Source organism: Procambarus clarkii, chromosome 62 (genome assembly GCF_040958095.1).
Source record: "Procambarus clarkii isolate CNS0578487 chromosome 62, FALCON_Pclarkii_2.0, whole genome shotgun sequence".
Classification (NCBI taxonomy): Eukaryota; Metazoa; Arthropoda; class Malacostraca; order Decapoda; family Cambaridae; genus Procambarus; species Procambarus clarkii.
The window spans coordinates 22,143,643-22,170,474 of record NC_091211.1 but is presented as its reverse complement, the minus strand read 5'-3'; the positions used below and the strand labels follow the sequence as shown (position 1 = coordinate 22,170,474).

At 40.7% G+C, this 26,832-nt stretch overlaps 1 protein-coding gene across 7 annotated transcripts; it reads left to right on the top strand.

Annotated features, from left to right (window-relative positions):
• TyrRS-m (Tyrosine--tRNA ligase, mitochondrial) lies at positions 1 to 26,728 on the top strand. 7 transcript variants are annotated; one of them, XR_011223532.1, is made up of 13 exons: positions 1 to 87; positions 9,224 to 9,387; positions 13,368 to 13,518; positions 13,971 to 14,152; positions 14,714 to 14,873; positions 16,357 to 16,413; positions 18,721 to 18,799; positions 21,019 to 21,155; positions 22,845 to 22,916; positions 25,074 to 25,140; positions 25,608 to 25,796; positions 25,911 to 26,058; positions 26,624 to 26,728. XR_011223532.1 is itself a non-coding variant. In XM_045755706.2 (13 exons), exons 2-13 carry the CDS (start codon positions 9,224 to 9,226, stop codon positions 26,659 to 26,661), a joined length of 1,422 nt encoding a protein of 473 aa, XP_045611662.2. In that variant the 5' UTR covers positions 1 to 87; the 3' UTR covers positions 26,662 to 26,728. The 7 variants fall into 7 exon arrangements, 6 of the variants coding, with proteins under 6 accessions (XP_045611662.2, XP_045611664.2, XP_045611659.2 ...); XM_045755706.2 differs by having other exon boundaries at positions 25,933 to 26,058; XM_045755708.2 differs by lacking the exon at positions 1 to 87 and adding an exon at positions 7,191 to 7,312 and having other exon boundaries at positions 25,933 to 26,058.
• The last annotated feature ends 104 nt before the right edge of the window (positions 26,729 to 26,832 follow it).

The following is a 26,832-nucleotide window of genomic DNA, read 5'->3' as shown; positions in this document are numbered from 1 at the left end:
CTGGGTCGGTTGGTCGCTACGGGGTCGACTACGACCCAGTCAGTCGTCAGGAAGCAGCGGCGGCGTGAGTATGTCGCTCCCGTGTAGGTAAGGCTGATAATTTTTTTTTTGGTATCTGAGCAATTGGGAGGTATGCATGAATAGTCTACCTCCACCTACAATGCTTAATGCATTATACATTTGTTCGCTATTATAGCATTGAGGTTTTGTAATGTCTCGTGGGTTATTATTTCCGTATTTTTTTATCCGGCTTCTGTAGTATTCAAAAGTTTGTATTCCACTAATGCTAAATAGTCTGTCCTCTATCGGATATTGTGGAAGATTTTGAGGTTCAAGATTTGCCAACATTATATGGGTAGGATATTATGTAGAATACACTTCCCCATAGTGTTAAACCACTGCGCCGTCAGGTTAGGCTCGTTAACGCGGCGGTTGAGCCCCCACCACCACCTCCCAAGACGCATTTATTAACGACTTTCACGTACTGGGTATTAAAAATAGTTTTTATCGTTTATAAATTAATTTTATATTCTATGTTTAATTAGACATATAGTAGGTTCGGTATTTAGGTTCTGTTGGCAATTATTTGCACTTGAAGTATGTGGAGGGTGAAGCATTTCAAAAATTCAAATGTTTATTCAGGTAAAGTTCATACATACAAGTTAGTTTAGTTCATTTATTATGCACCCCATACCAATGCCTAAAGCCACTATTACGCAAAGCGTTTCGGGCAGGAAAAACATTAAAGACTGAAAGTTAATACTGATTGAGATTAAAATATAAAATGTGTTGAGAAAAAAATATATATAAAAAAGGGGGGAACATGGCAGATGTACAGTTGCCCAACCCGCGTTCGTCAATTTTTTGCACTGCGTATTCAGAATTATTCTCCCGTATAAGATAATATTTTCATCAAGTTAATAGTTTTAAAAACTAAGTTTAGTGACAAGCGACAGTCCTGTGTACACTGCAATTTTTTTTTTTTTTTTTTTTTTTTAGTAAAGAAAGGAGCCGGGACACCCCTCTAGGAACTGAATTTACCTGAGGGGCCACTAACACTAGTGGCCTCGATGAGGACAGTAAGCCGGCGCCTTGTCAAAGGTCCCCCCATTTGCCCTAGTGATCTTTTCCAGCTGTATTTTAAAACCCAGAAGAGTTTCGGCGTTTACGGCTTTGGCCGGTAGGCAGTTCCACGGGTTTATAACCCTATGGGTGAAAAAGCATCTGTTTCCTGTCCAACATTCTGGCTTGTTGAGTTTGAACGCGTTGTTCCTTGTTCGTGTAACATCTGACCTTTTGAAGACATTGTCCTGATCGACATCCTCCAAATTGTTTAGTATTTTAAAGGTTTCTATGAAGTCGGCCTGGTTTGTGGTGTTAGCCCTGTGGCCCTCAACCGTTCCTGATACGAGAGATGACTGAGCTCTGGAATGATTTTTGTCTTAAGACATAGCTCCATAGCTCTGGTAAGACTTAGCTCATAGCTCTGGTAAGATATAGCTCCATAACTCTGGTAAGACATGGCTCCAGAGCAGCTATGTCTTTCTGAAGATGAGGTCTCCATGCCTGGATGCAATAATTCATGTGGGGGCGCACCAGAAACTTGTACAATTGAAGGTCTACTTTCTTTTCCTTGAAGGTAAAGGTACGCATGCTTATTCCCAGGTTTTCGTTTGCTTTTTTACTGCCGCTCCCACTTGTTGTACAACTGTCAGTGATTGGTGGATTCTGACTTTAGGATAATGTTGATGATTTGGTAGGTGAGTTGCATATTATGCCTCACGTGATGGATTCTGACTCCACGGTCCTTTTTTTCATCTATCTGTTGAAAGGTAGTGCTGTCAATTTGGTAGTTGTGACGTGGGATGTTATGCCTCACATGCAAGATCTTGTATTTATCGACATTAAGTCATCTGACCATTTGTGGAGTTCATGTAGATCTCTTTGTAAGGTTTCAATATGGCTTTCACTTCCCACTTTACCATAGATCTTAGTATCATCTGCAAATTTGATTTGGTTTGTAATATTCTCATCTATGTCATTGATGTGCATGACAAAAAGGGTTGGTCCCAAAATGGACCTTTTTGACACCCCACTTAAAACATTGGTGGGGGGTTGGGTGAGATATTTGCTCGCTAGGCTTGCGATTACACGCCTAGTCGGGCTCCGGGGGTGTGACTTGTTGGGCTTCTAGTTGTTCATGGTCGGGCTTCGGTTCGTGAATGGTTGTGCTTCAGATGTTGTTTGTTCGGTTCGTGAATGCTAGGCTTGCGGTTACAAAACTGGTCGGGCTCTGGCTACACAACTGGTTAGGCTCCGATTAAATAACTAAAGCGCTAAGGATGTGTCATTTGAGCTTCGGGTTGTGCATGGTCGGGCTTCGGTTCGTGAATGGTTGTGCTTCTGATGTTGTTTGTTCGGTTCGTTCATGCTAGGCTTGCGGTTACACAACTGGTTGGGCTCCGGTTACACAATTGGTCGGGCTCTGGTTACACAACTGGTCGGGCTCCAGGGGTGTCACTTGGGCTGTACGTTGTGCATGGTCGGGCTTCGGTTCGTGCATGGTTGTGCTCCAGAAGTTGTTTGTTCGGTTCGTTCATGCTAGGCTTGCGGTTACACAACTGATCAGGGTCCGGTTACACAACTGGTCGGGCTCCGGTTACACAACTGGTCGGGCTCCGGTTAAATAACTGGTCGGGCTCCGGATGTGTCACTTGAGTTTCGGGTTGTGCATAGTTGGGCTTCGATTCGTGCATGGTTGTGCTCCAGAGGTTGTCTGTTCAGTTTGTTCATGCTAGGCTTGTGGTTACACAACTGGTCGGGGTCTGGTTACACAAGTGGCGGGGCTTCAGTTACACAACTGGTCGGGGTCCGGTTACACAACTGGTCGGGGTCCGGTTACACAACTGGCAGGGCTTCGGTTACACAACTGGTCGGGGTCCGGTTACACAACTGGTGGGGTTCGGTTACACAACTGGCAGGGCTTCGGTTACACAACTCATCGGGGTCCAGTTACAGAACTGGTCGGGCTCCGGTTACACAGCTGGCAGGGCTTCGGTTACACAACTCATCGGGGTCAGGTTACACAACTGGTGGGGCTTCGGTTACACAACTGTTCGGGGTCCGGTTACACAACTGTTCGGGGTCCGGTTACACAACTGGTCGGGGTCCAGTTACACAACTGGCAGGGCTTCGGTTACACAACTGGTCGGGCTCCGGTTAAATAACTGGTCGGGCTCCGGATGTGTCACTTGAGTTTCGGGTTGTGCATAGTTGGGCTTCGATTCGTGCATGGTTGTGCTTCAAAGGTTGTCTGTTCAGTTTGTTCATGCTAGGCTTGAGGTTATACAACTGGTCGGGGTCTGGTTACACAAGTGGCGGAGCTTCGGTTACACAACTAGTCGGGGTCCGGTTACACAACTGGCAGGGCTTCGGTTACACAACTGGTCGGGCTCCGGTTAAATAACTGGTCGGGCTCCGGATGTGTCACTTGAGTTTCGGGTTGTGCATAGTTGGGCTTCGATTCGTGCATGGTTGTGCTTCAAAGGTTGTCTGTTCAGTTTGTTCATGCTAGGCTTGAGGTTATACAACTGGTCGGGGTCTGGTTACACAAGTGGCGGAGCTTCGGTTACACAACTAGTCGGGGTCCGGTTACACAACTGGTCAGGGTTCGGTTACACAACTGGTCGGGATCCGGTTACACAGCTGGCAGGGCTTTGGTTACACAACTCATCGGGGTCAGGTTACACAACTGGTCGGGGTCCGGTTACACAACTGGTAGGGCTTTGGTTACACAACTGGTCGGGCTCCGGTTAACTAACTGGTCGGGCTCCGGTTAAATAACTGGTCGGGCTCCGGTTAAAAAACTGGTCGGGCTCCGGTTACTTAACTGGTCGGGCTCCGGTTACTTAACTGGTCGGGCTCCGGGGGTGTCACTTGGGCTGTAGGTTGTGCATGGTCGGGCTTCGGTTCATGCATGGTTGTGCTCCAGAGGTTGTTCGGTTCGTTCATGCTAGGTTTGCGGTTACACAACTGGTCGGGCTCCGGGGGTGTCACTTGGGCTCTAGGTTGTGCATGGTCGGGCTTCAGTTCGTGCATGGTTGTGCTCCAGAGGTTGTTTGTTCGGTTCGTTTATGCTAGGCTTGCGGTTACACAACTGATCAGGGTCCGGTTACACAACTGGTCGGGCTACGGTTACACAACTGGTCGGGCTCCGGTTAAATAACTGGTCGGGCTCCGGATGTGTCACTTGAGCTTCGGGTTGTGCATAGTTGGGCTTCGATTCGTGCATGGTTGTGCTCCAGAGGTTGTTCGATTCGTTCATGCTAGGTTTGCGGTTACAAAACTGGTCGGGCTCCGGGGGTGTCACTTGCGCTGTAGGTTGTGCATGGTCGGGCTTCGGTTCGTGCATGGTTGTGCTCCAGAGGTTGTTCGGTTCGTTCATGCTAGGCTTGCGGTTACACAACTGATCAGGGTCCGGTTACACAACTGGTCGGGCTCCGGTTACACAACTGGTCGGGCTCCGGTTAAATAACTGGTCGGGCTCCGGATGTGTCACTTGAGTTTCGGGTTGTGCATAGTTGGGCTTCGATTCGTGCATGGTTGTGCTCCAGAGGTTGTCTGTTCAGTTTGTTCATGCTAGGCTTGAGGTTATACAACTGGTCGGGGTCTGGTTACACAAGTGGCAGAGCTTCGGTTACACAACTGGTCGGGGTCCGGTTACACAACTGGCCGGGGTTCGATTACACAACTCATCGGGGTCAGGTTACACAACTGGTGGGGCTTCGGTTACACAACTGGTCGGGGTCCAGATACACAGCTGGCAGGGCTTCGGTTACACAACTCATCGAGGTCAGGTTACACAACTGGTGGGGCTTCGGTTACACAACTGGTTGGGGTCCGGATACACAGCTGGCAGGGCTTCGGTTACACAACTCATCGGTGTCAGGTTACACAACTAGTGGGGCTTCGGTTACACAACTGGTCGGGGTCCGGTTACACAACTGGTAGGGCTTTGGTTACACAACTGGTCGGGCTCCGGTTAACTAACTGGTCGGGCTCCGGTTAAATAACTGGTCGGGCTCCGGTTACTTAACTGGTCGGGCTCCGGGGGTGTCACTTGGGCTGTAGATTGTGCATGATCGGGCTTCGGTTCGTGCATGGTTGTGCTCCAGAAGTTGTTTGTTCGGTTCGTTCATGCTAGGCTTGTGGTTACACAACTGATCAGGGTCCGGTTACACAACTGGTCGGGCTCCGGTTACACAACTGGTCGGGCTCCGGTTAAATAACTGGTCGGGCTCCGGATGTGTCACTTGAGCTTCGGGTTGTGCATAGTTGGGCTTTGATTCGTGCATAGTTGTGCTCCAGAGGTTGTCTGTTCAGTTTGTTCATGCTAGGCTTGAGGTTATACAACTGGTCAGGGTCTGGTTACACAAGTGGCGGAGCTTCGGTTACACAACTGGTCAGGGTCCGGTTACACAACTGGTCGGGGTTCGGTTACACAACTGGCAGGGCTTCGGTTACACAACTGGCAGGGCTTCGGTTACACAACTCATCGGGGTCAGGTTACACAACTGGTGGGGCTTCGGTTACACAACTGGTCAGGGTCCGGTTACACAACTGGTGGGGCTTTGGTTACACAACTGGTCGGGCTCCGGTTAACTAACTGGTCGGGCTCCGGTTAAAAAACTGGTCGGGCTCCGGTTACTTAACTGGTCGGGCTCCGGGGGTGTCACTTGGGCTGTAGGTTGTGCATGGTCGGGCTTCGATTCGTGCATGGTTGTGCTCCAGAGGTTGTTTGTTCGGTTCGTTCATGCTAGGCTTGCGGTTACACAACTGATCAGGGTCCGGTTACACAACTGGTCGGGCTCCGGTTACACAACTGGTCGGGCTCCGGTTAAATAACTGGTCGGGCTCCGGATGTGTCACTTGAGTTTCGGGTTGTGCATAGTTGGGCTTCGATTCGTGCATGGTTGTGCTCCAGAGGTTGTCTGTTCAGTTTGTTCATGCTAGGCTTGTGGTTATACAACTGGTCGGGGTCTGGTTACACAAGTGGCGGGGCTTCAGTTACACAACTGGTCGGGGTCCGGTTACACAACTGGCAGGGCTTCGGTTACACAACTCATCGGGGTCAGGTTACACAACTGGTCGGGGTCCGGTTACACAACTGGTAGGGCTTTGGTTACACAACTGGTCGGGCTCCGGTTAAATAACTGGTCGGGCTCCGGTTACTTAACTGGTCGGGCTCCGGGGGTGTCACTTGAGCTGTAGGTTGTGCATGGTCGGGCTTCGGTTCGTGCATGGTTGTGCTCCAGAGGTTGTTTGTTCGGTTCGTTCATGCTAGGCTTGCAGTTACACAACTGGTCGGCGTTTGGTTACCCAACTGGTCGGGCTTCAGTTACACATCTGGTCGGGCTCCGGTTACACAACTGGTCGTGCTTCAGGGTGCACAAATAACCACCACTCGCTGGTTGAATAGGCGATGGTTAATGAACTATCCACCTCAGGCGGCAAAAAATCAATGAAGTGTGCAACTACGGTCTAGTTGAAAACATTGCAAATAATCCAATAGATTATTGCAGTTGTATTGTTTGCACCATCTTGAGTCTATTTGTTCTCTAATATGAGACAATGCCCTTGCTGATAGATAATAAGATATACACCAGTATAAACATGTCAGCCCACATATAATATCTATATAATAATATTAACAATAATAATAATAATGTTTATTCAGGTAAAAGTAAATACATTAAAAAATTATACACGGAATGTTTGACTTCTAGATAAAGCTAGTACATACTATGCCCCCCCCAAAAAAAAAAAAAATATATATATATATATATATATATATATATATATATATATATATATATATATATATATATATATATATATATATATATATATATATATATATATATATATATATACATACATACATACATACATACATACATACATATACATATGTCCATGACATCACTCACCTTCATTTAATAACTATGTGTTTAAGTAGAAAATTTTACTTTGTTAATGACATTATATTGAGGTATTAATATTAAGCAATGAAATATACGAAACGTACTAGTTTTGTGTCCAAAATAATAAAAATCTATGTACACTCCGTCTTCTGTACCAAGTGACTCGCAGCGTTATAAACTTATGGAACTGCCTACCCGCCTAAGCCGTAAATGCCCAAACTCTCTTCGATCCAGCATCAGGTCAAATAGAGGGGAAGGGGGGGGGGTCTTTTGACAAGCCGGCGACTTCTTGTCCTTGTCGAGGCCACTAGAGAGATAGTGACCCTCAGGTAAATTATTTTTTTCTCTCCTCGACTCCTGTAAACCAAAGGGGTGGTATATACAGTCCCGTGCTGTAGCTGCCTCTAACCCAACAACAACAAACGCTGCTTCTCAAGTATTTACAATTTTTCTTGGGAACTGCACGTATTTACTTTTCGTTTCGCGAGGGATTTGGTTGGGGAGGATTGACCAGGTGCCATTTCTTAACTGTAGCCTCTGTTCACCCAGCAGTGACTGGGTACCTGGTTGGTAAATGATTTGGCGGGTTGTACCAGGGAAAATTAAGATTTAAAACTTGCCCGAATTTTCTTAAGGAAATTAAGACTTGCCCGAAACTATGCGTTCTTACATTCTGCCTTTACTAGAATATAAGAACTCGTGTATATGTAACAAAAAAATATGGTAGAGTACTGGTGCCATGAACTCCAAGCAGCAGTGTTTGGCCACTAAAACATGCATACAGTATATTTCAAAATCGGCTGAAAAGGGTACAAATCTTACCTAGAACACCTTAATACCTTATAAATATATATTAAACCTTAATGTTTAATGGTTCTCATAAAAGAAATTGCAAAGCACGAGGTGGCTTATGGTGCAAGGATACAAGTCGCCTCCTCGTACCCAGACAGTTTCCCCAACATATAAGCCTTGTTATCAGGTGCCGGAGGCCTGCGTTTACAGTAGGTATATGTATTTTAGGCATGTATGAAGGTCCCTCGTAGGTTAAACTACTGACCTTTCCCAGAATGCAACTGCAGAAAAGTTAGCTAACTCTGAGATACATATTTATTGCCTGGTAAACAGACACATTAGGTGAAAGGATACATGCCCAACCATTTCTGTCCTACCCAGAAATTGAACCCAGGATCCACAATTTTTAATAGAGAACGAAGCCAACTTTGGCAGGGGCACTAATGTGCCCCTGCCAAAGTTATAAACTTGCCTAACCTTATCCAGCCTAACATAACACAATCTAACCTGACGATGTATGTGGTTTTGATAATAAAAAAATGAGCTTTGTCGAACTGCTGGTGTATGACTTGACTATACCCCTGGTGCTCAGCCAGGGGTATATGTAATGTAATTATTGGAATTACTGGTATATAATATTATTACATACAATACTAGAATTAGTATGTAATTATTGGATTGTTGCATAAGTGTTAAAAGGATATTTGGTATACTATAAATTGTAATACTGTACATGAGAATGAAGTGCAATAGCACACTAATCAATGAAGCTAATAACCCACTATTTTGAATACATGAGGAAATGTAAACTGTATATTTTGGTCCCAACCCGGGAGCCTCTTCAGGAGTGCTGAAAAGGATCCTGGGTTGGGATCCTTGTTCCTTCATTTCAAGATGTGTAGGTTTTGAATTAACACTTCAGCCATGTTATGTTGAGTAATCTGCAAGACTGCTCAGCTTAGGCTTAGTTATAAGTATCTCTGATAAATTACAACAGTTGCTAATGTAGATTGGACCAAATGTAAATGGGACCAACAAACCAATTTGCATGCCCTTCATCATTGTCATTATTCAGTATATGAAAGTGGTTAAAATTTAGAGGCAATGTCAAACTATTTAGTAAAAAAAATTAATTCCAAAATATCCATAGTGTGTACTCATCTAGTTGTACAGTACTCACTTAGTTGCGCTTGCAGGGGGTTGAACTGAAGCTCAACCCCTGCAAGCTTCAGCTCAACCCCAGACTGGAGCTGCATACTCTAGGATTGGTCTGACATATGGGGTATACAAGGTTTTGAATGATTCCTTACACAAGTTTCTAAAGGCAGTTCTTATCTTGGCCAATCTAGCATATGCCGCTGATAATGTTCTTTTGATGTGGGCTTCTGGACACAGGTTCGGTGTGAAATTAACTGTCGTACTGTACAACAGTTCTCTTCTTATTTCAGATGTATCCTGTGGTGCAAACTTTAAGAAGGTCCATTTTAATTGGATGCTTCTCACACCATGCATGTCACAAATTACGTATCCAGTTGTGCAGAGCCTATACTTCACGCAACATATTAAAGCTTGATGAAAGAGGACTTTGGGCTGATCGGTTTCCTGACTCGAAGTAAGTACAAAAATGTGTTTATTGGGAAGAATGGTGGAGGGGAGGACCTAGCATTCTGCATTGAAACTGACTGAAAACAGATTGTTATTGATAAAGTGAAAAGTTGCCTGTAGCAGTACCTCCTCATTCCTCAAAGTTGCCTGCAGTAGTGCCTCCACATTCCTCAAAGTTGCCTGCAGCAGTGCATCCTCATTCCTCAAAGTTGCCTGCAGCAGTACCTCCTCATTCCTCAAAGTTGCCTGCAGCAGTGCCTCCACATTCCTCAAAGTTGCCTGCAGCAGTGCCTCCACATTCCTCAAAGTTGCCTGCAGCAGTACCTCCTCATTCCTTAAAGTTGCCTGCAGCAGTACCTCCTCATTCCTTAAAGTTGCCTGCAGCAGTGCCTCCACATTCCTCAAAGTTGCCTGCAGCAGTGCCTCCACATTCCTCAAAGTTGCCTGCAGCAGTGCCTCCACATTCCTCAAAGTTGCCTGCAGCAGTGCCTCCACATTCCTCAAAGTTGCCTGCAGCAGTGCCTCTCTCATTCCTCAAAGTTGCCTGCTCTTGGAAATATTTGTGGTATTGTAGATATTAATTAATTTAACATTTTCTAAATAGAACACTAAACTTCTATAAGACATGCACCTCCTGGCTAACCCAATAAATCACTACAAATGGGCTAAACACCCTCATAACTTGATAAAACTGAGAGCCAAATCAGAGAAAAACTGTTGTGCATGCGTTAATTGATATTATAGATAATTGATATTGTAACTATTTCAACACGATCAACAAATGCACACACTAAACTACTTATGATTTGGCTCTCAATTTTATAAACTATTTCAGCACGGCAAGTGTTTTGAATTACCACTGTGCTTGACAATTTAATAATGAAATTACTTTAACCAGAACCATTCTCCAGCATGATTCCCAGCCCTGTGTTTTGCTATGTTGCTTGTTTTAATCATCACATCTTGTACATACTGTTTTAACCCGGAGAGATTCAGGAACAAACTTCATGTAGTAGAACCTTGTTTACCAGTGTTTCCCACCATTTTTTTTTTATTCTTGGCTCTATTTTCTAATACAGTACTGTACTGTACTGTATTCCAAAGGCCAGTGACCCCCTGTCACACTATCATACTTGTGACAAATTGCCCTCAATGTTTTGGGACTTGCAGCCCTATTTTCTAATACAGGTACTTAAAAGACCTGCAACCTCTTTGCCAGGCTTCCATAATTGAAAAAATTGGCTAGTATGAATAATCACAATTTGCTAATTTTCGATGATTTAGATATACTGTACATACAACATTAGCACTCGGAATTTAGCTTCCACGGCCCTTCAGAAAACATTCCCGTCCCAACTGGGAGTCGTAACCCCACTAGTTAGGAACCACTGTTCTATACAGTTTATAATAAATTTAAATAAATGACTCTTTCCTATACACACAAGTCTCAACATCTTTTTTTATTAAAAGTTCAAAGGCTACCGAAAACGTACATTCATTTTACTTGCATCATGAAAATACAGAACAAAAAGAGTCATGGTCATTAGAATCAATTGCTTCCTAAACGTTTGAAAATCTTATACAGTACTGTATATTTGTTTAGAGGAAGCAGAAAGTCATCATAATAACACCAACAAGACAGAACCCAAACAAACATGAGCTTATTCTCTGTACATTATGAATGCCAAATATAACTAAAACCTACCATAAAATCAATAGAGGAATAAAATTAACAGCAAGATCACCATTGCAGCTGTTTTCAAAATGGCTTGTAATAAGTGTGAAAAAGTATACCTAGGAGTACTGGCACTTTGGTAATTACATGTAACAACTTGGGTAATTACATTTACACCCTATCAGTACCCCCAATGTTGGCTTCATGGCACAAGCAAGATGCTTCGAGGATGCCAAAATCGTCACTAAATATGAAAACACTTCCAGAGAATAGCTGATCAGCTGGGCTGTGGCTCATATGTCAGCCTAGGAGCAGCTGTCTTAACAGCTTGGTTGACCAGATTACTAACCAGGAAGCCTGATCATAAACTGGGCCATGGGAGACATTGATCTCCAGAACCAGCACAATCTGCAGTCACCAAATATTTCATCATACAATAATCAAGACAAATCAGTGAAAATTCAGTATTGCTGCCCCTCTTCCTAAACTGACAATACAAAATATGAATTGTTGCTTAATCTACCAACCTAAGTGCCCATAACCTCACATTTGTTTCCATTTATTAAGCACTATTCCTGTGCTACATTTAACACTTTCGCGCTCTCCGCAAAGGTCACTCAGCCAACCGAATGTGCGCGCTGCGTTTTTATCGCTTAAGCATTAAAACAAAAATATGTATACTCTTTTTACTCTTCTGACCTTAGTTCTCATGCTACGTATTTCATTTCGGTACCAACGTGTTCGCAATAAAATTCTCTAGAAGAACATTAGTAAAATAAGTCACGAAACATAAAGTGTATAGGGATACCAACACCAAATAAATAACTACGTAGATGACTCGCCGTGAGCGCCCATCAGCAACAAAATGTTTTTACTCTTGGGATTGTAATCACCTCCACACTTGTTCTACAGCGTTAATTTTGGTATCAATGGACTCGCAATGAAATTCCCAACACGGTGATATGAATATAAGCGTAGAATAATGATGCAGCCCGCCCGCAAGAGTGTGGGAAGTGGTGAAATTGTTACCCGGTATCGGTGACGGGACGACGCACGGCGCTTTGAAAGTTTATACTTATTTCACTCTCATGACATTAATTTTCTATGTACGTCATTCATTTTTATGTCAATGTGTTCGCAATAGAATGTTCTATGTGCCCATAGGTAAAAAATATCAACAAAGCGTAAGTTAGAATAGCGACAAATATAAAACAACGCTGGAACATATCAGTGAGCGTCAAACACACACGAAATATTTTTACTTTTGTTATGTTTGTCAAGATTATACTTGTTGCACACAGTTATTTTTGGTTGTATATTGATCGGAATAAAATTCCCTAAACAGACATATGCATATAATACATGATATGGGGGAAGAATTACCAGTATAAACGGCTAAAGTCACCCACCTGCAACCCGTTTGGGACAAAATACCATTTGATCGAAGTTATCCACACCTTTCATGAACTTATTGTACCATGCAGCCTAGTGGTGAGAAAGAGAGCCTCATAGCGCGCAGTTTGAAACAAACCCAAAGTAAATCGGATAAAAATTGAATTTTATACAAATATTTTAAAAGTAGACATAACTTTATGTCCACTATGCGTTTACGTTAGACGAAACTGAACGCGCCGGCGCGTCCAGATAGCGCGAAAGTGTTAATAAAGCCAGTACAGGCAAAACATCATCTTCATTATTGCCAACACTCAGCTAGACATCTCTACATGCAAGAGTGATGCCAGAATAAAGAAACTCAGCTATGAAGACAGCTTAGGGGTGTTTAATCTAACAACTCTAAAATAGAAAGACAAGAAGTGAGTTGGTCACAAAATTAAGATACTGAAGGGAAAGTGAAGGTGGACAAGGTTAGTGTATTACAAGAGGGAAATAGAATGATGGTTGAACAGGTGAAAATAGGAAATACAAGTGAGTAGGATAGATGGAAGAAAGCACTCCAGTATGTGCGGTCCATGGCGTGTGCTTGGGAGGACCCAGACAATTGGTTTGACTCCTCCTTGTGGCTCCTGTGGATTTTTTCAATATAAAATTATTTAGGAGCAGGGTTGATAGAGCCCTAGAACTTTGAGGGGAATAAGTGCAAAAGGTACATGAGGCTTCATAGCTACATCTCACGAGATATTTTTGTTATAATGTATGTACCGTAGTGTGAAATAGCCTGGTATAGTACAGGGAATACCATCTCTATTCAACTGCAGTCAAAAGAAATCTAATTTTGTTTCCGATTTTCACCATCTTTCACAATGCCATTATTTCGTGTTTTTTAATGAATGCTTGTATTATACTATTTTCAGTACCAACAAGCTAATTGAGGACCTGATCACAAGAACTCAGACAATATACAGTGGGTTTGATCCCACAGCTGACTCATTGCATGTAGGAAATTTGCTGGTTTTGATGGCCCTTCTTCATTGCCAGAGGGCTGGACACAATGTTATTGCTCTGGTAAGTTAAGCCGCTTGTCATTTTTTCTGCAATATAAAATAAATTACCAACAATAATGAAACAGTTGTTAGATGCCTTTATTTTTGTAACTTAACTGGCTAACAGTTAACTGTTGTTATTTTGATTTGGTGCCAGCCAGGGATGTGCTTTGACAATTTAAGAATTATAAGATATGATTCCATAGCAGTACTCCTGCTGTTCGTGCCCTAATTATGATATACACGTAATTGTAATTATCCCATGAAGGGAAAGTATAATTCAAAGGAAAGCCTCATTACCACTTTCTCATCTTATGAAAGTGGTAATGAGGTAATGATAATTAAATTTATTTATTTATGTACAGAATGTGTGACTAATATTTCTGAGATTTAAAGTGCAATATTTGTTTAATTTTGTAATGCTGCTTTCTTTTGTATGAAAATGTAATGTTAATGCTAAATTTTATATTATAGGTTGGAGGGGCAACAGGACAAGTGGGCGACCCAAGTGGCAGAAGTAGTGAACGACCTTTGCTACACATAGATGAAATAAATAACAATGCAGATAAAATTGCAGAGAATATTCAGTGCATATTTGACAACCACAAGCAGTTTTTCTGGAAAGGAGGCAATGACAAGTTATTGCCACAATTAAGGTACAGTATACTGTAAAATAATGTAAATGGTTATTCACTGAAGCTTTAATCAGTTTTTTACAAAGTATTTACTATAAGAGCTCACTCGTCTCAACCCTATTAACCTAGACCTTTGGGTAATGCAGACAAAAAATCGAATCTGACTTTTGTCTACCAAACTGTCAAACTTGGACAGAAATCCGGATTACCGAGAATTTCGGTCGGGTTACTGAATGACATCGGGAGACCTTTGCTTGCCAGGAAGCCAAGGGCCTTCAACCAGTGATGCCTCAACAGCTGGCAGTCAAAACTGACCTTGCACAGCTCATGTACACTTTTATACGCAGGTCATTTTGTGATGTTTATTTCTTAATTTGTCTTAAAATACATGTTAAGAAAGCTAATAGCTTTCTTAACATGTATTTTATCATTTAGGATAAATATCACCCATGAAGATAACTGTACATACATTCACATTTGTTTTTATTGATTACTATAAGGTCATATTTTATATAATGTATATTTACCATATATTGAGAGCTTGTGTGCTTCAGTGTTAAAACAGTTTAAATGTGTTGTCAGAATTGAGAATAACCTTCACTGGTACAGAAGATTAAGTGTGGTGGATTTCCTGCGTGTGACTGGTCGTAATTTACGAATGGGGGATATGCTATCTCGCACCAGTGTACAGTCTCGCCTCAAGTCAGCTGAAGGACTGAGCTTCACAGAATTTTCATATCAGGTACTTCATATAAGATTTCGGTTAATTTTGTATTCTAAGCAAAAATTATGCAGTCAACATCAGGACAAACTTTGTTGAAAATAATCTAGTTTACAAGTTTATGTGTAGACTGTAATCACTGTGTAGTGTATATCATTATACACTACATTTCTGGGTAAAACAGCTGTGGCTGAAATATTTATCAAAATTGTCTTTCATCTTTAATTTTTTTTTGTAGTAATATCACTTGTTACACCATTCAGTATGAAGAATTTGAGTTTAATGTATTCAGTAAGAGCATCAAATCTGCCATGTATTTTGCATTAATTTTCAAATTAAATGGGAAATTTGTTAGCCCTCGTCTATATTCAAACTCGGCCAAATCTGATACTGTTCCCTTCTGGACCAACTGGCTAGAGAGCATTAATAACAGAAACTGGTAGGTTGCCCATGTCGGAACACATCACCCTATGCTTGTGAATTTTAGTAATCACTACCCTATTTGCTGATTTTCTCATCATAGCTTTCCTTCTTAATTTACTTCTCTACATTGTTCATATTCTCAAATTTCAAGCTACCTATCTGTGAATTTATCATTAGTGTTTAGCATCATCTTGTGTTGCAATACATATACGTATCTATATGCTTATGTTTCTAAAATTAATATTGTAAGACAGAAAGCCTATTAGGCTAATCAAGGTTCCTATAGGTCAACAACTAACCTTACTCAGAATGCACCCCACACAATAGGTACCTGTTTACTACTAGATGAATGTAGGTTTGATTGCAAGGAAACATTTCTAAATGACTTTCCCTCCTTGGATATCAGTCTGATTCATTCAGTTGAGAGCTGACTGCACTAATAGCATCAGTACTATTATGTAATTAGAAACTGCCGTATCACAAATTTGATCAAATTGAGTTCAAATGCTTAAACTTTATTGGTATAATTTAGTTATAAATTAATAAGAATTTAGGTTTTGGTATACATAACCAGATTAAACAAATAGCATATGTTTCAGAAAATAAGAGAGTCATCATTTTTACGCATTCTGTTCCAGCATGAATGGAAATTTGTTGGAATATTAAAATATCATATTTACATAGTTCTGCATTGAATGCAGATTACCTAGTTTTGGTAATCAGTATTTTATACATAGTGTAATTTCTTAAGTCATTTTCTTTAGATTTAAGAGCTGTATTGTGTTTGGGTTTTCAGCTTTGTTCTGGTGGCATTTCTAATAGTGTGTGACTTGGATCATTGAAAGTTAAAGGTAGGAAACTATCAGGAGAAAGCTCCAAACCTTTCCAACTATATAGCACTTGGAAGGGATCAGGACAAGGATTTGGGATGGGACGGGTGAAAAGGAATGGTGCCCAACCACTTGGTGGACAGTCGGGGATTGAACGCCGACTTGCTTGAAGCGAGTCCATCACTACCATCCAGCCCAAGTGGTTGGGCCATTGAAAGTTAAATGTAAAATGACTCCCTTTATATTTTCAGGCTCTGCAAGCATACGACTGGCTCTACCTATATGACAAGTATAACTGCAAAATTCAGGTGGGGTGTACATTATTTTTAGTACTGTATTTATATGTTTAAAAAAATTAAAGAATTGTAACTGCTGTTGCAAACTGTTATCATTAGAATCATCATCACTATAGGAAAAGAGGATTAAAGGTATGCTGTACAGTGACATGTAATCTTAGGTATTACCTTCCACTTTAATGAACATTGCATTACATAAGTATATTGAAAGATATATTTGAGTTGGAACTGGGCAATGTCACTATCAGTTCCTGTCTAAAATAGTCATAAATTTGAGTTAAAATATACACCACTCTCCTTATATTTTTACCCTTGCTCCTTAACCCTTTGGCTGCATTTTCAGAATAAAAAAGTTTTCTTAACTAATTTTGCAATGAATTTATAATAGAAAAACAATGATCTTCCCATATTTACAAATTCAATTTTTTTAACACTTTTCTGAAAGGAGTATTAGTGTTGCTGGGGGCCATTGCTGTGTTAAGTGTTCCTCTTCCTGTTGAGTGGGCCCAGCTATTCCCGGGCTCTGTGCCACCTGGCTGTTCCCAAGCTCTGTGCCTTGCTTATGCTGTTACCTGAAGCTTATGCTGAGACATGGCCATACATAAGCATATGATTAATTCCTCCTCTTCTCTCACATAAGTAGACCCCTCTGTCTCTCTTTTTAATATGTTGAAGAGCATCTTGGTTTGGAGACTGAAATATTTAATGTTTCATTTCTGTATTTGTTGGATCTGTGGATTTTTTTATCATATTGACTAGTGTACGATCAAGTGTACAATTTTGCAGCCAGAGGGTAAAGGGAATGAGAGTACTGTACTTGTTTTAAAAAATAGGCAAGTCAATCAGCATGGTATTCCAAATAAAGGAAGAGACTGACTTTGCACCTATGTAGTACAACCACAATTCAATGAACTGTATAGGACAAAATCCAATTCATTGTAGTGATAGATTTGTTGCAACTAGAGATGCCTCCAAGATGCATTTCCCATACCTGTGGGCTAATTTCACTTAGCACATTTGTAATTTCAACCTGTAATATAACAGACAGCTATCAAATGAACTCATCTGGAAACAAAATTAACCACATCTAACTAATTTCTCACATCCCCAACCTCAAAACTCATTTTCAAAAGGTAGCAGGGCCATACATGAGTGAATGAAAACCTTGCCAACTCAAAATGAATTAAGAGTAGTTACCTGATATATCTAATTTTCCCAGACTCTATGGGCTAATTTCACAGAGGGAAATTATAATTTCAACTTGCCATATGAAGGGCAACAATCTAAAAGAGAAAAAGGGAAAAGGGAAACTGTAGAGAGATTTAACCATAGCTTGCAAAAATCCCATGGCCAAGTTTGAAATCTAATTTCCAAAGGAAAAAAAGGCCCATATTTTTACTGAACAAACATCTCTGCAACAAGAAATAAAAAAAAGAATCAGATAATTTGGTTTTAGATATACTCCGTGGCTTTCCCAAGGCCCCAACTATTTCTTGTAATGATGCCTCCATCTGTGAACTTGGTCTCAATATCCTAAATGAATCCACACATCTCCTGTTTTTGCAAACTCTTGTTTGTCGAATCGGGCGAGTAAATCTAGAATAGCAACCTGTCCTTGACTCAAGTCCGTTATATCCAGCGGTCGACCCCACTGATGCATTTATAAATTTTTACATGCTGTTCATTCAAAACAGGAATTTTCTCACATATAAATTAACCTTATAATATACTGTATTAGCATATTGTGCATATATAGGCATAGGTTAGGTTAGGTGTTTAGGTTCTGTTGGCGATTATTTGTATTTGTAGAACGTGGGTGAAGCATTTATAGCATTGTGGTTTGAACAAAATTTGTCAGTGAAGCCCTTGTTCCGGAAGTGTTCAAACGTTATCAGTTGAGTCATGTGTAAACCATTTCATTCATAAACAGGGGGTTTAGCAGGTGCTTGGAATCACTTTTGGGTCTTTGTTTGGAGGATTGGCTGAAAATGGAAAGTGTGTGTTCCAACTAGAGATTCGCAGAATCAAGGTTCATTGAATGAAGGCTCCACTGTACTCTTGTTTGTTTCTCAATTAATAAATTATATGTATATCTTCATGGAAAAAGTAAGGAAGTAGTTTTATAGAATGAACGACAAATACAAGCATGTGATAATAGGCTTAGGTATTTATAATGAAGTTGCTTGGTGTGTGTGTGTGTGGAGGTAATGGCAAGATACTCTGTTGCAGTGAAGAAAATACTACAGAATAGATATTGGATGTATCTGAATATAATTTCATGTGCATAATGAACTTAAGAATAGTTTTCTTTTCTTTTAGATTGGTGGTAATGACCAGATGGGAAATTTTCATTCAGGTTATCAACTAATAAATCGAATACATAATGCTTCTGTAACAGGCAAGTGGTCATGTTTAATTTAAGGCTGGCCCTCAGTAGCCCACTTGCTTCATTAGCTCTGGTACCACAGAGACAACCACAAAACTGCCAGCCTCTGGACTTGTGTAGACCAAATCAAAGCAAACTATATTTGGACTGTATCTAAATGAGCTTCTGGGAGTTCTACTACTCCCCAAGCCCAGCCCAAGGCCAGGCTTAACTTGAGAGCTTGATCCAACAGGCTGTTGCTTGGAGCAGCCTGCACCACATATCCACAACAGCCTGGTTGGTCTGGCACTTTTTTTGACCAACCAAGTCTATTTGTGAAGTAATGTCCAGAATCCAGGACATGACTTCACAAATGGACTTGAATATTTTTGAGGTCAGCTCCATAGGTGCTTCCTAATTGTTATTAGGTGCCAGATTCCTTCATCCACTGCCTCTTTATACGACTTGCTTGTTCAGTTGTGGAGCACTTGTAGTAAACAAAATTTTGCATGGACTGGAATTCGTTGAACTTTCTTCACATCTTTCCTCCAGTCCAGCTCCACTCCGTGTTGGTCAGATTGGATGCGTATGCAAACTGTGTCACTTTGCTGACTCCTCTGTGCCTGGTTCAGCTCTGGATCCCAGCCCATTTCACTCGTTATCCCCGACTTCAGCGATTTCTGGGATACTGCGTCTCCTAGATGACTGGCAGACTGACTTACCTGGAGGGTTCAAGTCTTCCCACTGATCTTTGTGTCTGGAGTTTTTGAGTACAGTAATTTGCAATGCCAACTTTGAGGACCTGATGATGTCTCTCTTAGTGTTACATTTTCCTTTTGTCAGTGTTTTTCATGTGGGTGTTTGGTAGTCTTTCTGGCTTTTCCTTTCTCTTTGCCAATTGTTCTCTATTTATGTGTCAGGAGTCATGTCTTTTCTGTCTTGGCTATATGTGGAATGCCATCTCATGGCTAATACTATACTGTAACTTCCTGCCATTCAGCCTTAGCAGAGCTTCTCTTATTTGCTCTTAAGGTGCATGTTTCATCTCCCTCCCACCCTATCCTCAAGTTGTCCAGGGATGATTTTGTTCCACTAGAGCAGCATTTCTCAACCTCTTTACCTCTAACGGTATGGTAGGTCGGTATGGTATAACGGTATGGTAACTGCACATTACCTTTTGGATATTCCCTGTCCTTACTGAGCCTGTGTGGCACTTGAATGTCTTTCCTGTCTCTTGCATTCATCCTATCCCCAAGCTCTGGGTTTAAGGTTTTTTCACTATACAGTTCAGCTCTTGATCTTTGCATGTTCCTCTAATAATCTGTTTATTATCCTACTACTAGTGCCTAAGGCACTAGTAGGAGGAAGACTGTACTGGCCCTCAGAAGCACGACTGGGAAGCTGTTGAGGGCCAGTACTTAAATCAAGTGTTAAATATAATGAAATGCCTTTTCTAGGTGGCCTCAGTAACTTCCCATACCTACCCACCTTTGCCACCATTTCCTGCTGGAATCTTGGCAGGGGAGGGGAGGGGGAAGTTTGTGGGCAGCAGGCAAGTAAGGCAAACAAGCAGATTGAAACCCTTGAGTGACCTGAGCTTCCATCTGGTGGTGCACTGGGATATTAGTAAAGGATTTGTTGACATTGGGCAAACTACCACATTCCTTATTTTCATCTGTTCTTTCTTTAATCAAGATGCATGGTTTGTTTTGCTTCACCTGTTTTTTCTGGGCAGTTTTACTGTTTTGAGGCTTATATCGGATCTTCATGCTGTCCTTACTTTTTCGAGAACATCAAATTCCGATCCTAGTGTTTGGTAGGCCTGCACAAGTCCAGAGTCTTGGAAGTTTCGTTGATGTCTGTGGTACCACCGCCAATGCACCGGGAAAATGCTATTGAGGCCATATCCATTTCCACTTTTTAAATTAGGAATACAAACATCTGTTTTAATTATACAGTATTTCCATGATTATAGGAAATATTGCATGTTGAAATTGCAGGTAAAGGGAAAATATAGGGTTATGTATGATCTTTTGCAAAAGTTATTGAATTCTATTTTGCTAATTATCAGTAACGTAAATTACTTTCATACCAGTGTACAGTATATGAATTGTAATCCCTTCTACTTGTGCTAGTGTAGTTACTACATAAACAAAACATTTGCCACTCAGTTGCAAGTTTTCTGTACAAAATAAATTGCTATACTGTAATTAGAAAGTTCCTCATAATTAAAAAGATTATTTATGTTTCAGGTCTTACAGTGCCGATCATAACCAATGAAAGTGGTGACAAATTTGGAAAATCTGCAGGAAGTCCTATATGGCTCGACAGCAGCAAAACTTCTCCATTTGATTTGTATCAATTCTTTGTGCGAGTAAAGGATTCAGAGGTTAGTTGGTGCTTTGTACATAGTGATTATGTTCATTAGTTAAATACATTGCAGAAAAAACAAATATTATGGTTTGCCTAGGGTTAGTGAAACCGTGATTCCTCCCAGCCACGATACACACACACTCTTCAGTTAAAATACATCCGTGTATTCTTAGTATGTTGCCTGTATTATTATTTAGGAAACTCCTCTGAAATGTAATGAAGTTGCCTTTACATTGTTGTGCTATAAGACAGAATTATATACAGTAAAGATTGTCCATACTGATCCTCCAGAAAAGTTGGCATTGGTTTGAGTTCTCGTCAGGGTGGACTGGCCTAGGTCTCGCCAGGGTGGACTGGCCTAGGTCTCGCCAGGGTGGACTGGCCTAGGTCTCGCCAGGGTGGACTGGCCTAGGTCTCGCCAGGGTGGACTGGCCTAGGTCTCGCCAGGGTGGACTGGCCTAGGTCTCGCCAGGGTGGACTGGCCTAGGTCTCGCCAGGGTGGACTGGCCTAGGTCTCGCCAGGGTGGACTGGCCTAGGTCTCGCCAGGGTGGACTGGCCTAGGTCTCGCCAGGGTGGACTGGCCTAGGTCTCGCCAGGGTGGACTGGCCTAGGTCTCGCCAGGGTGGACTGGCCTAGGTCTCGCCAGGGTGGACTGGCCTAGGTCTCGCCAGGGTGGACTGGCCTAGGTCTCGCCAGGGTGGACTGGCCTAGGTCTCGCCAGGGTGGACTGGCCTAGGTCTCGCCAGGGTGGACTGGCCTAGGTCTCGCCAGGGTGGACTGCCCTAGGTCTCGCCAGGGTGGACTGCCCTAGGTCTCGCCAGGGTGGACTGCCCTAGGTCTCGCCAGGGTGGACTGCCCTAGGTCTCGCCAGAGTGGACTACCCTAGGTCTCGCCAGAGTGGACTACCCTAGGTCTCACCAGTTGGGTGCTGGTAGTCGTCAGGGTTGGTCAACTGTAAAGTGGCTCTTCAACTCGACTAGATTAAGTAAAATACCTTTTGTACAGGGTGTATGTACCTATGACAGACATTAATACTTTGTTACGTAGTGTAAATTGAATTACATTTTGTAAAACCATTAGTGGATTTTTGCATCATCTGTTTTTATCATTTAAGTACTAAAGTACACATCACTACTAGGTCCCATATACTGAACCAGTCCACTTATATTTAAAATAGTATGTCTGTACAGGGTATGTATGTATGTACAGTATGTGTATCCATTGTTCTATGCATAATGTTGGAATTAGACTGGTGACTGTTAACTGAGTTTCTATATTCCCTATTCCTTGGTTATAAATTTTGTGGTACTGTTAGGTCAACAGGGATTATTTTCTGGGAGACTCGGATAGGGTCATGAGCACTGATCAATGCATTTTAATAGCTGCCCATTCTGAAGAGAGGGCAAGGGAAAATTAGCAAGGACCCTTGTGTTTGGTGGGCAAGTGTGTGTAACACGTACCCATCATTAACTAGTCTCTCTGATGAAGACGATGAGTCACAAATAACACGGCTGAAGAAATGAGGAACAAACCACAACTCAGGAGATGGAGAAGCGATGATGTTTCTGTCCATCCTGGACCATTATTAATTTGTGTGATATTAATTAGTGGTGCTCTTGAGGCATTATTTTATTGCACAGTATACAAAGTTTTTTACAAACCTTTTTTTCATTCATGCAATTATTTTCTTTTTAACCTTTTCAGATTGAAAAATATCTACTTCTGTTGACCTTCCTTCCTGTTACGGACGTAAAAAAAGTTATGGAAAAGCACAAGGTAGGTGAACCACATGATGTTTAATAGTTATGATTAGCTTAAAATATAAAAACTTTTGCATTAACATAAACGTCTTTTGGTCATGACAATATTTTGAATTCAATATTGGAAAGTCTTTTAATAGGACAAACAAACTGAAAATGTATCATTTAACAACTTGCAATGTTCTCATTCTGTGAATTTTTTTTCCATTATTTGCTGATTACCAACAAATGCGTAGGGATTTTTGTACTGTAAATGATAGAACACACAAATAATACATAATGCATTTAAATACAAAAAATATGTAAATAGCATTAAAACTGCATTTCTTAGACTCCACAGATGCTCCTTCAAGCAGAGCCATTATAGTTCATGCAAGATTCCTCTCATCCATTAGGCTCTCATTGACCTTGTTCCTCACTGTAATAATGATCATTGTATATTGTCTTGATGAGGAAATTGGAAATGAGGTGATGACTCAAAGCACCACTTAGGGATCAACTCTGCAATTCAGAAATGAGCAGCATCCTCAATATCTCCTGCAGGCAATAATAAAATGTCAAGAAATGCCAATTACTGTTCTTGTAAATATTTGCTATGAAAGTTACTGCTGGTCATGGTAGCAAAATATCGAGTACAGTACTGTACTCGACAAAGCCTTTTCATGTTGTACTGTAACTGTACATTTATCACTTGGTGTAAATATTTTTTACCAAAACTAGCATTTTTAGGCATTTTAATGTTTTTTTAAATATATAAATGAAAACATCGGGGCCCGACTTCAATTATGATAACTTAGTCCAACAGGATGTTGCTTGGAGCGGCCCACAGTCCCACATATCCACTACAACATGGTTGGTCTGGCACTTCTTGCAGGAACTTGTCTAATTGTTTCTTTCAGATTGGAAGTGTAAACAGCTAAAACCCTGTGAAATGTATTGAAAATGTAGCATTAACAAAACTTAGGTTTGAGCATATTTAAGTCAGTTGCTAGATTTTTACTGCAAAGATTGCCTTCTCTTGAAGTTTGAATAAGTTGTAAGCAAGGATATTTTGTACTCGTCTTGTTGATAGCATATTTTAAATACATTTCAGATTTGTAATCCCTCATGCTTCCAATTTGAGAGCAGGTTAGACCTACACCAAACTCTCTATTTATTTTCACTGCAGTTTTGTATTTTTAAGCTAGGCTATGGCCTTCAGTTGTTTGCAATATGACTTCATTTGATATATTACTAGAGGGAGTACCTAGCATTGCTCAGGTGACACAGGCCACATCTTCTTTACACATCTTCATCACTGTAACCGTCTTTACTACACAACCATCATCACCTTTACACATCTTCATCACTGTAACCATCTTTACTACACAACCATCATCACTATGTCCATATTCTATACAATCATCACTCTTAACCATCTATACCACACATCCTGCAACTCTGTAACCATCTACACTACATATGACTACCCTCATCACTGTATCTATTTTCATTAAATACAGTACTGCCTATCCCTGTAACTACCTCTGTGCCTGCATTATTACTACCCAGGCACCACAGTTGAACCACTGGGATCCCATCAACAAACTTCCCTTCAACAAAACTCTCCTTCATCACCTTCCTTCTCCTTCATTACATTCTCTCTCCTTCACCATCTTCTCCCTCCTTCACGACCATCCCTCTCCTTCATTATCTTTGCTCTCCTTCACCATCTCTCTCATTCACGACCTTCCATACCCTTTACCACTTTCCTGACCCTTAACCCCCTTCTGAATGCTTGTCACCTTCCCTTCATCCCTATTACTATTTTCACTAAACACTGTCTTTGTCAAACTACATAAGAGAAACTCAGTATTTAATTACTGTATGTAGAAAATACTAAGCTAGATGAATTATTAAGACGTGTCAGATAATCAAGACTTGACTGTGTTAACCTTGCTTGCTTGCGATACCTGATCAACCAGGCTGTGACTCATACGTCAGGCTGCGAGCAGCCGCGTCCAACAGCCTGGTTGATCAGTCCAGCAACCAGGAGGCCTGGTCGACGACCGGGCCGCGGGGACGCTAAGCCCCGGAAGCACCTCAAGGTAACCACCTCAAGGTAACCACCTCAAGGTAACCTTTAACATATAATTTTGATTCACAAGCATCACTTGCATTATTTTTCTTTCAGAGCAGCCCTGAAAGCAGACATGCACAAGTGAAGTTAGCAGAAAAAGTTACACTTCTTGTACACGGCCGTAAGTGAAGTAGTGTACAGTACTGTAATTTACTGTACGTATACGTTACATAGTATTAAATAGTTGTAAAATATTTATATTAAAATAGTTTACTTAACATTGCTGAAGTTGATTAAATTTGCTGCAAAATATAAAAAATATTATTTTAAAATTTCAGTATTTTCACATAAACTTCATTCAAGTATAAAAAAATAATAAATATAAAAAAGGCCAAAGATTCAAGATTTTTTTTTTTTTTTTGTAATTTATGGAAACATACCTGTATTTACAATTAAATGTAATGGACTTTTCTCCATTACATGCTGTTGTATTTTGTGCCCTATTTGCCTTAGTGTTTTAATTGGTGTGAATGCACTAAGTGCACCTGTATCTCTCTCCTTGTATTCTTTGTTAATGAAATTATTGTTTGTGTTTTTGCAGGTTTCATATCTTATAGTGTACAATAAAATATTTAAATGTATTTTTAGAGAGTGGTCTAGAGTCTGCTCTACGTACAACTGAGGCTCTTTATGGCAATAAACCCGAAGCACTTGCTCAAATGTCCAAAGAGGATATCGAGGGTGCATTCAAGTTTGCTGCCTCGTCCAACATTTTCTTAGAACCGGGAACATCTGTCATTGGCATGGCGCTGAAAGCTGGATGTTTTGCTGATGAGAGTACGTATACATTTTACTTTATTTTACTAACCCTATTATTGCTGTGATAGTTTTAGTTTTGAGATAATTCAGCAATTGTGTATATCATAATCACAGGCTTGCAATTGTTTCTAGGTATGCTTTTCATTTCTAACAGGAGATGCACGTCGCATCATTGAGGCTGGAGGATTTTATATTAATCTTGCTCGTGTTACCATGCCAGATCTTGTACTTATTCCTGGAGTGCACATACTTCCTAATGGTCTGACTTTAGCAAGAGTTGGTAAGTTGTGCGTATCATAGTTCCTTGCATCATAGTCAGTGATTGCCATGCAGAGTACAGTACTGTGTAATAAAAATAAATAAAGCAAATTACAAGAGATATAATAATGCAAAAAGTTTGAAATGTTACTGAGAATAAAACAATATTTAAAGGTTAGTTGAAAGCGCACGAATAGAAATTGTATAACTGGCTGTCACAAATGTAAATTGTTCCTTAGTGTTGTGGACCAACTCATGAACAAATTGTGGTATAAAAGATTACTCATATACTGTATATAAAATAAAACTGACTAGCTTAACAAGATTGTTACTTGTTTAGCTAAATGAATTTTGAGGGTTCAGTTCCTGAGCCGTTATGTACCGCTGTAACCTTTTCCACTTCTGCCTGCAGGATTTGTATGGGGTGCATAATAAATTAACAAAATAAGAAATCTGTTAGTTGGAAATGCATTGACGTTCAGTTTTTGAAGCTTTATATTCAAAGCTTACAATATATTTAGAATACAATATTTTATTTAATGTTAATTACTTTGATTTTCATTCAGGTTTCTCTTGGTTTTTTACAGGTAAAAAGAACTACTACTTAATCAAGTGGTGCAGCTAATTTTACAACTATTTAAACATGGAAAAACAGCTGTTACAATATGTAAATAAAATTGTCAGAAATCTTCTTTCGTCTTTAATTTCATGGCTCTCTGCAGCCTGACCTAAACTTATAAATTACAATGTACAGGTATTAACTTGTGCAATAAATGGTTGAAAGCTCTTGGATGCA